Source organism: Pipra filicauda, unplaced genomic scaffold (assembly GCF_003945595.2).
Source record: "Pipra filicauda isolate LSUMZ 115617 unplaced genomic scaffold, ASM394559v2 scaffold668_size373222_pilon, whole genome shotgun sequence".
NCBI classification, from domain to species: domain Eukaryota; kingdom Metazoa; phylum Chordata; class Aves; order Passeriformes; family Pipridae; genus Pipra; species Pipra filicauda.
In genome coordinates this window covers 265,963-279,799 of record NW_024104829.1, presented here as the reverse complement: position 1 = coordinate 279,799, position 13,837 = coordinate 265,963, and the positions used below count along the sequence as shown (strand labels likewise).

Sequence of the window (13,837 nt, the reverse complement as noted above, 5' to 3'; positions counted from 1 at the left end):
ATGTTCCTCTGCTAATGGAGAGCAGCGTGGAAGCCCTCCTTGCCCTCCTTTACAGCAATCTCCCAGAGGTACAGGAGACCTTGCTAGGGCATAAAAACATAATTTAAATCTTCCTGTATTAGCACTAATGAGACTGGCCCGTGCTCCCCTTCTTAAACAGACACTTAATTCAAGCACTCATCAATAAAGCACTCCCAAGGCACAGCACTTGGTTGCATGAAGCACAGATTTTCACTCTTTTGCCCATTGCAGGGAGAGAGAAACATCCCTCCCACGAACAGAATCACACATTCATATCCTGTTCTCCCTTTCTCTAGTTAAGATGTAACAACACATATATATAAAATAGCATAATTTCCCCCCCAAAATCAAATACAACCTCTGAAGTATGGTCAAATTGAAGCTACATATAGGAAGGGAAAATAAACACACCTTGAAGTATTTTAAACACACATTTCAATACATCTGTCCTACTGTAAATTTTCTGTCTCAGAGTTAAAATACTATATTATCTTATATTTTTAGTGCTGTTTGGCAATGATGCAGCTTTAGTTTGAAAAAACCCTCCACATGCTAGTTAATCAAACTTGATATTTTCTTCTGTCAAGGATATATGTCAACTTTTATATAGAGAAAGAGAGATGGCAACTTTAGTGTTTCAGAAATTAATTGCCTGTCTTCATCACATATTTTTAATAAGTGATTTTTTTGTGATCATTTCCTTCTTCAAAATAGCAGGGAGAAAGTTTATGTGCTGTGTTAGGTCACCAGAAACTTCCTTTATCAAACCAAACTGGCGAATACTGAAGTTGAAAAATGTTCTTCGATACTTCAGAGTTGTTGCTAGACTATTTACTTTCTTTATAGTACTGATTTTAAATCACACACTGATTTTTAAAATAAGCTCCTTGTCAGGACTGGAAGCTGCTGCAGGTTGAATATACATTATATTTTATGAGGCAGAAATATATGCTGATTTCCTCTATATCTTAAAAACCCGAGTAGAAGGGAAATGTGCTGTCTATAAATATTTTAGCCAATTTCTGAAATACTCTGCAGGCTGCTACTTAAATTTTAGGGTTGGTAAATGCAACCTCGCAAATCAATATTTTCCGAAAAATACTTCAGTGTGACCTAATGATCCTGCTCCCTGTTTTCTTCATCAGGGAGATGGAGAGCAAAGATGCACATCATAATCCCCGAGCAATATTTTGTCTGACTTCTGATATCATTTTGTCCACAAAAGATTGGTTCGAATTTGTCACACGCTCAGCAGAAAATACAGAAGCAATTTCGCCTCCCTGTTGTGAGTTTTAGAATGTCTTTCAGTAATGATGTCTGAGAGTGAGGGGAGGGTTTGGGCAGAAATGTTCTAGGGGGGGACTTGGCATTTAGCAGATATTTGCACTCAGCAGTGGGAAAGGTTATGTCAAAACCTTTTGACAGACACGTTCGAGTAATTTCTCACTCCCATTTATATTATAAACTGCTCATCAATAAATGCTGAGAGAAATTTGGCCTTTTTCTGCTGCTGTACAAAGAATCTGAGATAGCTCATGTGAGTGGATTAACTTGAAGAGGCAGGCAGACATTTTGCCTCACTTTGTGACAGTAGGTCCCCTCGTGAAAAAAGCAGATAATTTCCAGTGCTCAAAGTTCAAATAAACAGGGTGATTTCTACCAAGTTTCTTTTGTTCTGTATGACTGATCTGCCAGATTTTCAGGATGCAACGGGACAGGTTTTAGTGATCTGAGAGATGGCAGCCTGGAAAAAGTCTCACGGCATGTCAGAAAAATTGATTGCAGTGGTACTTCTCACTACCATGGACATGGAGCCACTCTTGGGAGAAGCCAGGGAAAGCCTGTATGTGGGTCTGATGTGGCAGCTGAGCATGGTCGTAACTTCTCCTCAGCAAAGGGCATCACGGCTATGCTGGAAAATGGGAGTTGGTATCTGATTTGTGTCAACCTCTTGCACCGTGATGTGCATGTACACAAGGATTTGAACAAAGCCTTAGTCCTTTGGGAGGTTTGTTATCACAGAATCGTGTTGGAAGGGACCTTAAAGATCATCCAGTTCCAACACCTTCCACTGGACCAGGTTGCTCCAAGCCCTGTCCAACCTGGCTTTCAACACTTCCAGGGATGGGGCAGCCTGAGCTTCTCTGGGCAGCCTGTGCCAGGGCCTCACCACCCTCAGTGTAAAGAATTTCCCCCTAATATCCCACCTAAGCCTCCTCTCTGTCAGTGTGAAGCCATTCCCCCTTGCCCTATCACTCCAGGCCCTTGGAAATAGTCTCTATCCATCTTTCTTGTCTACTCCTTCAGGTCCTGGAAGGCCACAATTAGGTCACCCCAAAATGCTCTGAGCTGACAAGTAATGGTCACAGGTATCTGTCCCTGCATCCCAGAAAGAGGACACTGGCAGAGGAGCAAAACTGCTGCTGGGGAAGTCACTGGGCTGGCACACATTGCAACCCCTTTGGAGAGCTTTCCTGCTTCAGTTCTGAAGAAAGCACAGCCTTAGAATTGCTAAAGGGAGAAAGGACAAAAGAAATACAATTAGATAAAGCCACCAACTCCATTTTCTTCTGCAGCTCACTCATATAGATCACTATAAATGTTCTGCTCTGGGTATCCTTCCATCTTTCCTGTTAAAGATGTTCGGATGTACTACAGATTATGTGTAAGTGATCTCTCAGGCAGTAGGAGAATGCACTCCTATATCTAAGGGACATAACCTCCAGGAACCTTCTCCTTTGATAAACGAGGATTTGAGTACTGCTTGCAAAGTTGGTTGTGCAGCCTTTTCAGGAGTGATTGATGGAAACCTATCCTAGATCAATGCCCTGGCTGTCAGAGTGCTCCCCTGAGAACTGGAGAAGATTTTGATTCCTTCACCTGACTAAGTATTTGAGTCTCAATTTACTAAATTGTTAGTAAACATTCCAACCACAATCCGACAAAAGTGAGGCACCCTCATTATCCTTTCTATATTTATTTAATCTAACCCACTGTTTCATTTGTTTTTATCAAAAATACCTGAAAACAACAGATTTTTAAGACATAGAATTCTCTCCTATGATAGAAAATAGGATACTTTCTTGCATGATTTTTTTTTTTTGGTTCAACCACAGAATACTAAGTAAAGAAAAAGAAAGAAAACAGATTTGCCAGATTTTTCCTTAGCAGGAATTAAACACCAGCTTGAATATTTATGACTTTTACCGACCCTCTCATTAGAAATCAGTTTTAACTTAATTTGCTGTCCTGCAAGTACTGTATATGCCTTTCTCTTTCTGCCTCTACCCAACATTAATGGGGATTGTGACTTGAAACACTTAGAAATAAATGCCAGCAGCAGTTAGAGAAGCTCACACTCCCTTTCATCACATCCAAGAAGCAAAGCTAGAGCCTCTTCCAGGTTTATTCCGTGATCTAAGCAAGGCCCACGAAAGTTGCTGAGCTCTTCCTGGCAATGTCACTGTTTACAGACTGGGGGAAACTCGAGCTGGTGATGTGATTTGTGGAAGAGATGCTCAATATTCTTGCAAGAGTCTGCCAGTGATGTCAGGTGTCTCTAGAAGCCAGGACTTTCCCTGCTTGTCACCTCTGCTTAAGCACTGGATGGTCAAGGAATGAAAAGGTCTTTTGAAAAGATGTGATTTTCCAAGCTAAGCAGTGTCCTGTGCCTGCTGAAGGTGTAGCTTTTGCGTATTAAAACACACCTGCACATCTGCTCCATTATGTTATTTTCAGAAACCAGCCCTGTGATTTCAACAGCTCCTCTCTCCTGGTTTGTTTTTTTTTTTCCCCAGTCCCACCTTTCATCCAGCCCTTCGAGTTCCCGCGGTTCTCCATCGGGCAGAGGGTCTTCATTCCCTGCGTGGTGGTCTCCGGGGACCTGCCCATCACCATCACCTGGCAGAAGGACGGCAGGCCCATCCCCGCCAGCCTCGGCGTCACCATCGACAACATCGACTTCACCAGCTCCCTGAGGATCTCCAACCTGTCCCTGATGCACAACGGGAACTACACCTGCATAGCCAGGAACGACGCGGCGGCTGTGGAGCACCAAAGCCAATTAATCGTGAGAGGTGAGGAGGTGTAATTACCTCGAGGGGCGCCAATTAAGCGGGATCCCTCGGTGTTTTGTGACGGCGTCTGTTTTATGGGAAGTACAAAAGGGAGGAGAAGTGGTAATCCCTCCCTTCCTAACAGAGAACACACAGAGCAGTGAAGCACGGAAACTAATGGCACTTTTCTATCTAAAAGTCTTGAAACTCATCAAAAACCCTGGAGTGCACAGGGCGGATGGGGGAGATGCAAGGGTGACTTCATGGAAAATTGTGTGAGGCACAAGCCCATTCTTTGGGATCAAGCCTTTGAAATGGTATCAAATTATTCTCTGCTGTTGTTTTAGTCTGCTTATACCCATTTTTTATTTAGATCACTCTCTCCTGTAGCATTATGTCAATTAAAAAGCAAGGCATTGATGTTGACTTTGTGGGGAAAAGACTCTCCCCTGTTACCAGGTTGTTCTTTTCCTTATTTGTGTTTATTATGCAATTATCTCCATTCATTCACTCTGGTGTCTTCACAACATTTTGCCTTGAGATGGATGTGACTGGATGTTCAAGTAAGCAAACATTTTATGTGTAGCAGACCTTTCAAGTCACACCTTAGACAAACTACCCAGAGATTATCCCTTGTGATATATTTTCAAACTTACTGTGAAAAGGTTCAACAAAAGCAAATTACTTCCTTTTCTAGAAGTTTTTTGAAGTATTTAAAATTTTCGCTTTTAAAAAATGAGAATGTCTTACTCTTCCCTCTCCACCATCCCTTCCTTGGTACCAAGCCATTGGGCTCCTCAGAGAAAAAGGGCACATGGAATAATCCTTCAGGTAACCCTGGTTATTTCTGCCTGCTGCAGATCACTACATTGTATATTCCCTTCTGGAGATTTACCAAAATAAATCTTAAATTTTAAAGGGGCTTTTGCAATCTTTTCCAGGTTTGTTTTTGTTTGTTTTTTTTTTTTCACCTCAAAAACTCACTTGAAGCAAAGTCTTCTGAACAGCTCTTCCTTTTAAGTCAATATTCCCACTGTTTTAAGACTATCCTTAGTGGATTATTCCCTAGTTTTCCACTTATAGAATGCACATGTTTACTTTTTTTATGCTAGTATTCCCAAAACTCAGTGGCACAAAAGTCCGTTACTTCTCCACTAGTTTTGGTATAAATATTACTTTACTTTTTTAATTTCCTTGATTTTAATCCTGTTTAATATTATTCAGTACAGATGTCTATTACTTACCTCATTTATTTAGTAATTCTTAAATGAAGTAGTTTAATTAACTACATGAAGTTAATTGTTCCTTTCCTAAACTGTTCTGTTAGCATTTAACCCTATAAGACAGTGAATCACTGCAGCAGCTCTGTGTGGGTTCCTACAGATAATTCTGGGATGGTGGGAAGATGTGGTTTTACCACTGAAAATCTCTCTCTGCCACCACTGTCTGTCCCCTTCAGTGCTGAGATACTGGAGGCTTTAGGAATTGGGTCAAGTGAGTCCATGTGTGGGGATTTCTGCTCCGTGTCCCACTGATGGGGACAGGTCCTGCCCTGCCCTCACTTCTCCTGACCTTTCCTGAGCTGCACTTTCCCTGTCTCCTGCTGCCAGCGGGTAATTCCTCCCCTGGAGAGCCCCTGCCTGCCCTGACCTCTGTTCCCTGGACACGTCTGCCTCTTGCTGCCTTGTTGGGCATTAATTATATTTCCCTTCTTGTCAAGGAGAGGAGTTTTGGGGAGCCTTCTCTGGCGCCCTTCACACACCCCTGACACCAACACCTCCATTTTCACCTCCACTTCCTCCTAATTTTCCTTCTGCTCTAATTTCACCTCCTGACCAGGGCTCTGCCCTGGTGGTGTGAGGACAGCTGTTGGTGTGTGCCTGAAGGGTGTCCTCATAAACCCATAGGCATGACAGAAGGGGCTTTTCACCCTCTTTTACCCTCTGGAGTCCTACTCCTCCAACTTTTTGTCATTTTCCCCTCGTGCTTAACTTTCTGCCCAGCTCATGCTCTGCAGCAGCCTCCTTTAAGCCTCTCCTCTCCCTTCTCTCTCTTGCTGTCAGTTTAAATGGTAATGTTTTAATCAGTTTTGCATATGCATCTGAGACAACAGCTCTCACTCAGAGGAAAAGTGGAAAATGTAATATCGGGTTTGACCTGAATTCCCTGCCAAAACCCTACACTGGCCTTTTTCCCTGGTACTGAACTGCTTCAGCTGTCTCATTCCTCACAGGCCGGAAGACAAACAGCCACTGTGATCACTCCTCCTCTGCATCCAACCTGACCTATACACATTTAAATTAAGACTTGGATTTTTTTTTTCCTGCTGCCTGTTTATTCTCCAAGCTTTCTGATCTCTCCTCATCCTTTTGTTCGTAGGTGCCATGTAACTGAAACACAGTATTTTTCTGAATTAACTAAGGGGTTTATCTCTGAATATAGGGAGAAGTGGTGCTTTAAGTCCTCTTTTTTCTAATCCACATTGTGTGCTTTAAACTTAAATGTTGGCTATCCTAAAAGTCTGGAGATGTGTTCTGGAAATATCTTAATTATGTGCAGATTGTGCATTTTGATATGAGAGTAGACAGTGAGTGGGAAAGTGAAATATGACTGTTACCCACACAGTTCCTTTTTCTTATCTATCCTGTCCTTGTATTCATTTCAAAAGTAGACTTTAAAACAATGCAGGCTCTCATGTTTCCAAAATAAATGGGAATCCATATCATTTTATAGTACATGGGTAGAATTAGATGTAGAATCTAAATCCGGTCCATTCCTAAAATGAATGAAGAAACACGGGCCAACTGCTCTTTGCTACATTTGAATTACTAGTGAATATACAAACTTCTGCAGAATACATACAGTCCCAGAAATTCTTCAGCTTTACAACTCCAGATTTTTTCCTCAATGTTTTCTGTGTCAGATCACATGTATCTGCTATTTTTTATCATTCTTAAATTCCCATTAAGTTTTAAGTCTGTTAAATTGATTTCCTATATTCTTCCTACAGATATTATTTTTGATATCTAAGCTGCATTGCCATTTTGCAAAGAGCATTAAATGGCAAAAGAAAAACAAGCACTGGTTTCTTAAAGTCTATGGGCACCTTATGTTAAATCTTTGCTGCTGTTCCAATTATTTTGTGCTTTATATAAGCAATCAAGTGGTATAAGGAGCCCTTAAAATCCAGCAAGGCTGGATTTTCCCTGCCTTAAATATCAGAGGAAGATGATAACCAGCTTCCACAACATCCCATAGGGGATGAAAGGCACCAGCTGAGAGGAAGTGAGATGATGAAGCTTTTGAGCATCTGGGTAAGAAGTTCTCTCCTCCATGGGTTTCTTGGTGAAATAAGGCAAAGTCAAATGCTCCGGGCACAGACCTGTCAGCACTTCTCTCCAAAAATTATTGGCCAATTTTGGATAAATCAGAAGAGGGGAAAACACCTCCAGTGTAGCTAAAAGCCTACAAACTTAATGAAAAGAGGTGATTGATAAGGAACACCTCTGCTGAGTGTAACACTGGATACCAGAGAACCCACACAGGCAAACCCTTCTGCAAACACAAAAAATGCTCCAGCTGGAATCTCTGCTCAAACACGAGGTACAAATCCACAGAAAATCAGGCTTGGTTAGTCCTAATGGTTATGGAATATCTTTTAAAAGCTTATTAATTAGCCAGCAGGAGAATTCCCACTGTTCACTGCATCTAGGGGCTGCAGGTAGGAAGTTGAGGTGAGTGAAAATGGGGCTTTCCTCCTCAAAATCGTGGGCTTTGCCAGATCCTGGCCTGCAGTTCCTCTGGGAATGCATTAAAAAATTGCAAGCTAGAAGGGTTTCTCAAAACCTCATAAATTACTATTATTTTAATTTTATTCCTTGGCACACTCTTGGTTTGCTAGGCATGCTATTAGGAAAAGGAAAAGAATAGGATCCTGTCATGAGAGCCACACACAGAAATTAGGAAAATATCTTCTCTGTCAACTACTTATATCATCATGAGGAATTAATTAAGGCTTTACTCATTAGGGCTGTCTTCTAAAGAGTGATTAAAAATCTATATACACTTTATCATGTGTTATTCATTTCTGTAGGGTTTCCTAAAATGGGAACGAAGTAATTATGAAATAAAAAGGGCTTTAATTGGTAACCAAAAAGAAAAAGCTCTTCAATGTATTAAGAGTTCAAAATTTTTCTGATACTACCATAAAAGAGAATTCAAAGATAGTACTGGATGCATAAATCATGATTTTATAACTCCTGTTAGTGAACACATTATAAGTTAAAATTGAGATAAGGTCTTTAAATACCTAATAACCCCCCATAATGCACTTAGTGCATTTAGTGTAAATGTGTTTTCATTTTATGCTTGCCAGGAGTGTCAAATATCATTAGCTAGTTAGGCACCCAATGAGGGGTCCCTGAGCCTTGGATATTCCTGATAGGGAGTGAGTATCCGTCTGCTTTCTGATGTTTGCTGGTGGTGCTGGTGCGATGCAGCAAATGCGGTTTGTGACAGACGAGCAGGGAGGGAAGATTTATGGTCGCAACTGGTGTCAAATCTCATTTATTTCCTTTGCTGGTGTTTACACTGAGGCTTCAAAAATGCCCTCTTAAAAGATTCGCTTCCTATTTAATGTTCTCACTGGACAAACCTGATCAACACAAACCACTGGGCACGGTCTCATTTTGCAAAAGTACATCTTTTTTCTTGAACTGCAGAGCAAATGGTTTCACTAAACCAGCTAAATTGACCCCTTAGGTCCAATGACCAAATTTAATAACTGTTCATCTTTGCTAAAGTACAGTGTTTAATGATCTCATTCATTAATACATCAATGGTTGCTTTGGCTGATTAAATTTCTTCCATCATTTTGACAGTATGATCTAAATGTGAAGTACAAATATTCCGTGTAGAAATGAAACATCGTATTCTGGGCCAGTGTCATAGATTATTTCTTAACTCACTCCAGCAGCCCACCAGAGGAGCTGTGTTAGGAGCCTTCAGAATTGTTCCCCAGAGTGATATACTGATCACTGTACCTGGGAGCCAGAAGAGCTCACGTGGATTTGAAGTCCAGGAAGGACTGTGGGAGTTTGTCATCTGGTCCTTGGAATAAAGCACGGGCAAAAAGGAGTTTTGGATTTACACAGAGCAAACTTAAATCATGGAATTGATGTGGGATCATGGGAATCTTGTGAGGTTTAACAAGGCCAAGTGCTGGTGCTGCACCTGGGTCAGGGAGACCCCTGGTACCAACCCAGGCTGGGGGATGAACAGACTGAAAGCAGCCCTGGGAGAAGGACGTGGGGGTGCTGATGGGGGAGAGGCTGGACATGAACTGCCCATGTTTCCCAAATGTGTCCTGGGCTCATCTCACAGCAGGGCAGCAGGGGAGGAAGAAATTCTTCCCTGTGAGGGTGGTCAGGCACTGGCACAGGTTGCCCAGAGAAGCTGTGGCTGCCCCATCCCTGGAAGTGTCTAAGGCCAGGTCGGACAGGGCTTGGAGCAACCTGGGCTAGTGGAAGGTGTCCCTGCCTATGCAGGGGGTTGGAAAAGATGATTTTTAAGGTCCCAACCCAAACCATTCTATGATTCCATGGCTGTGAATTTTAGCATGCACACATAAATCGATTTTTGTTAGCAGCTTGTAAAGTCAGTCATTGAGGGCAGCACTGACATTGGCAAGCAGTGTCTTCTTAGGGTACCGACTCATATTTTATCATCTTATCAGGATTATTTCGCACAGGGAGATACTAAAAGCATTTTCCTTCCTTTAAAGTGGCACTGTGACATGCACACTATCTTTCATATCCTATTCTGATTGCTCTCATCCTTTGTTTTCCCATAGTGAGAGCCTGAGACTGCTAATCATAATATTGACTGAAAATACCTTTTTTAGGTCCTTTGAGTTCAACCATTAAATAGTTTGCATCTGTCAACTTATTGCTCTTACCCTAAACAATTCAACAGCTCATTTCTCATCACAGATCCGTGGGCTGCCTTAAATGAGAGAGCCTGGCATAAATTCACTGTAAAAGCAATTTTAAATGCCCTCCTTTACAGGCTCAAGGAACTGTGCTGCTGAGACAAAGTTGATAATAAAAGTAGAACTGTTCAGTCATAATCATGAGCTATTTCAGTGTTTCACTTCTAAAGGGGCAGAGAAATCCCACACCTTTACAGCTAAAGAGAGAGGAAGAGAACTAATTGTTTACTTTTTTCCATTAACTCAAGCACATCAGACAAAGTACCTTCATTAAATTCTTACTAAGCATATATTCTTTAAGGGCTAATGAACTCCTGAAAGAGAATGAAAAAGTTAATGTAGGTTTATAACCTAAAGCTAAATATCAAAACTTAGATGTAAACTAAGTGGCTAACAGCATGGTGTTCCAAACTGTGGTAGCACATAGCACAGAACAAGTTATTAATTTGAAATAAAATTGAGAAGCAAACCAGAAGAGAGGAGGAAAAATGTGAAGGTCTCCTCTGTTTGCTTTTTAATCGTTTACATAAGAAGAAAAATCCTGTGGCTTTACCCAGACAGCAATACAGAAACAATTGGAAGGTCATTGAATGAGTAATGTTATTTTGCTGTAGCATCTTTTCTGATGTCTATTGGCAATCTTAAGACTAAGTGGGAAGGGTTTGGGTCTTCAAAATCAGAGCAGCAGTTGGCATTTTTGTAGGTAGTCCTAAAGGAAGCCCAAAGCTTTACTGAACATAGAAACTGTTTCTATTACAGGGTATGGGCTGAGTTTTTGACGAGTAATGCTGAAACACGCTTTGTTTGTGAAGCAGAACAAGAAAATAATATGATTTCTAATGATACACCTCGTCCCGGAGCTATATAGCAAAATTTTATTTCTTCAGTTACCATTCTGGAGTCATTCTGTATTGAAAGTAATGATTAAAAACGAGAATACCAAGAACATCTGAGAAATGTTTTATATATACATACATCCAAAACACAGTGAAATCAATATGATGAAAAGCCCTGTTCAGAGCTTGCCAGCATTAAAGGCACAACAGCCCAAGGATATCTACGTGAGTTCCTTAAAGATGTGAAAGGATGCATTTCCATAGAAATACTCAAAGAACATTTACTCTTGGCATCCATCCATTTTTCTCTATATTAGACAAAAAGTGTATTTTAGCAGATAACTTTAATGCAAATAGTATTTTAAAAACTGATTGCCTTTATTCCACACTAAGCAGTCTTACTGAACTTTTCCAGAACTTTCTGCATGTGCCTGTTTATTATAAAATAAACTGTTTCCTGAAAAATTAGCACTTCTTGCCAGTGACATCCATAACAAATGAAGAATATAAAGAAAACGTTTCTCAAAGAGAGGGGAAATAAAACAAGTTACAGAAGTTTTGTGTTGTGAGAGAGATTTTAAAAGACATTATACTCTTTATACCCTTCAGTGGTAGAGGAGGCCAGTAATTATCAGTCACTCCACTGCATCATTCGTAACCACTCATCTCTAGGACTGTAAGACTGGTACTGCTGAGCTGGGTTTGTGTATTGTGTCGGGTTTTTTATCCCTCTTTGTGCATAAGCAGCTTGTAATTGATTTTTCAGAAGTTGTAAATGGACATTTCCTTACAGTTAGTGAGGTGAAACAAGCCGATGCCGCCGGGCCGAGCCGTACAAAATCAAATCTATTTGTGCAACTAACTGTGCTTTTCACCTGCTTTGGAAAATAAGCAATTATGTGTTTTGGGGGATAAAATGAACACAGAACAGTGAGAAAGGAGCTGCTGAAGCAAATGCCTTCTCTGAGCAGATAATTAGAACAGGGTGGGTGATTGCCCAGAGATGCTCTTACTGGGATTTCATGTTTGATGCTTCCCTATCGTGAATTAACACAACCTGCAACAGTTTGTTAGTGTGGCAGGCATTTGGAAAGCCAGAAGGGCTGTCAGCAGTAAAGATATTTTCTAGTGGAAAGGTATCTCTGTTAGTTCCTTCCATCTCTTCTAGCCATGTTCCAAACAACAGTAGAGCTTTTTTGTGCAGTTGGGCACTAAACACCTTTGTATTATAGCGACAAGATTCAGTGAGGAAAATATGCAGTTGGAGGCATTATTTTCCCTCCAGAGGATTGTTCTCCTCTTTTAAAAAGCAGTTGTATCTATGAATGTGGAAAGAGAAAGTCGGAGGGGAGTCTGGATTGTGGAGGCACAGGGAGGAGGACTGGAGCTGTTGTGAGGAGGGTTCTCTGAACCTGCAGAGAGAGTGTTTATGTACCTCCAACTTTTAGCAGTCCTGTCCACACCGACACTGGCAGCTCCACTTTCTTCTTAAGGAAAACTTGGGACTCTCTGGTATCCTGGGAGGTGTTATTTGCATAAACTATGAGAGTGTTTATACTGAAAAGAACCTCAGGGTCCTATATCACAGCACTGGTGCTTCTGCTGCGGTTTTGCTGCGCAGTGCTTTTGATGTGTAATTAGTCCTGTATTCATGGCTAGTAAGACCTGTTTCGGGTCCCAGGGCAAATATTCCCTGTACTGAGCTCCCTTTCCATGCTGCCTTGCATTTTCTTGTGATACCACCTCCTCTCATCATTCCTTTCTTAATTTCTGGCACTTCTGGAGAGGCAGCTGGTGGGGTCTGATGGGTGTTTGGGTCAGAGCAAGGAGGGGCCTTTGTTCTGTCTCCCCCAGATTTCAAGGTCAGTAGTGGCTGGACTTGAAGAGCTGTAAATCCATGAGGCTCCATATACTGTGGTGGGCAAGGAAAAGCCAGGAACTATTAAGATTTCACCTTAGTGTGACGCTGTAATCAAGAGCATTTCAAAAAGCAAAGTTATTTGAGAAGAAAAAAAAACCTGTCACAGGTTCAGTCACCTCACTGCATTTTCTCTGTGGCACTGTAAGAAATGACAAAAACATGTGGGATAAGGACACAAATAATTTATTTCTTTCTCAGACATTTACTCCTTCATGTTCTGAACCAGAGAACAGGAGTTCAGCAAATGTTGTGGCCTTAACTGACTTTTATACAACCATTAAACACTTCTAATATTCAAGAACTTTTGTGGAGCTTTCCACGTTCTTCACATCTTTCAGCTTTTCTTTCCAGCTTGTCAAATTTATAGGTTTTATTGAGACTTTGACATTTAGAATCAGCCCTTTGTGGTGAACTGTTGGTCTAATGTTGTCACAAGCTGTTTTCTTTACTGTGCACGTGCATTTGGAACATGTAGAGCTTTTCCTTGAGATCAGCAGCTCTTACTTTATTTATATATAAGTAGGTAAATACTTGCCTGTGTGTGGAAGACTCATTGCAGTGGTTTTATGCTACCTTGGAATAAATCTAATAATATGTATACATTGATGCACTGAAGTGTGAATTCTCCTCTTCAACTTAATGCAAGGAAATTGTGTTGAACCTTTTTATGGCTGTTTGTAGAGTGAAGTCCTATTAGAAGTTATGGATCAAACACCCTTATTTTAATGTGATTTGATTGCTATTAGAAGCATTATTTTTTAAGGTTATTTACACTACATAATTATTTTTTTCTAAAGTTTACCAGTTACGGTTCTAAAAAGCAAACACGGAAAAATTCAGTTGTTCTTAGACATCTGATAAACCTCTGCTTTATGAGAAAGCATTTATTATCTGGCCACAACACCATGATTTATCTATTACTCCGTTTTTAACCTCTCCTATGGAGAGATTTCATAAACTTCTCTTTGTATCCTGTGAAGACCAATGCTTTTGTTGTGCCTGGCAAGAAATACAT

The 13,837-nt window shown here is 40.8% G+C and overlaps 1 protein-coding gene across 2 annotated transcripts in view; it reads left to right on the top strand.

The window, feature by feature from the left end:
- Positions 1–13,837, top strand: part of DSCAM (DS cell adhesion molecule) — a 183,049-nt gene that overhangs the window by 20,967 nt on the left and 148,245 nt on the right. For both annotated transcript variants that reach the window (XM_039388586.1, XM_039388588.1), the window contains one exon: positions 3,819–4,097. In XM_039388586.1, the coding sequence (XP_039244520.1) occupies positions 3,819–4,097 (279 nt within the window). The remainder of the gene's footprint in view (positions 1–3,818; positions 4,098–13,837) is intronic.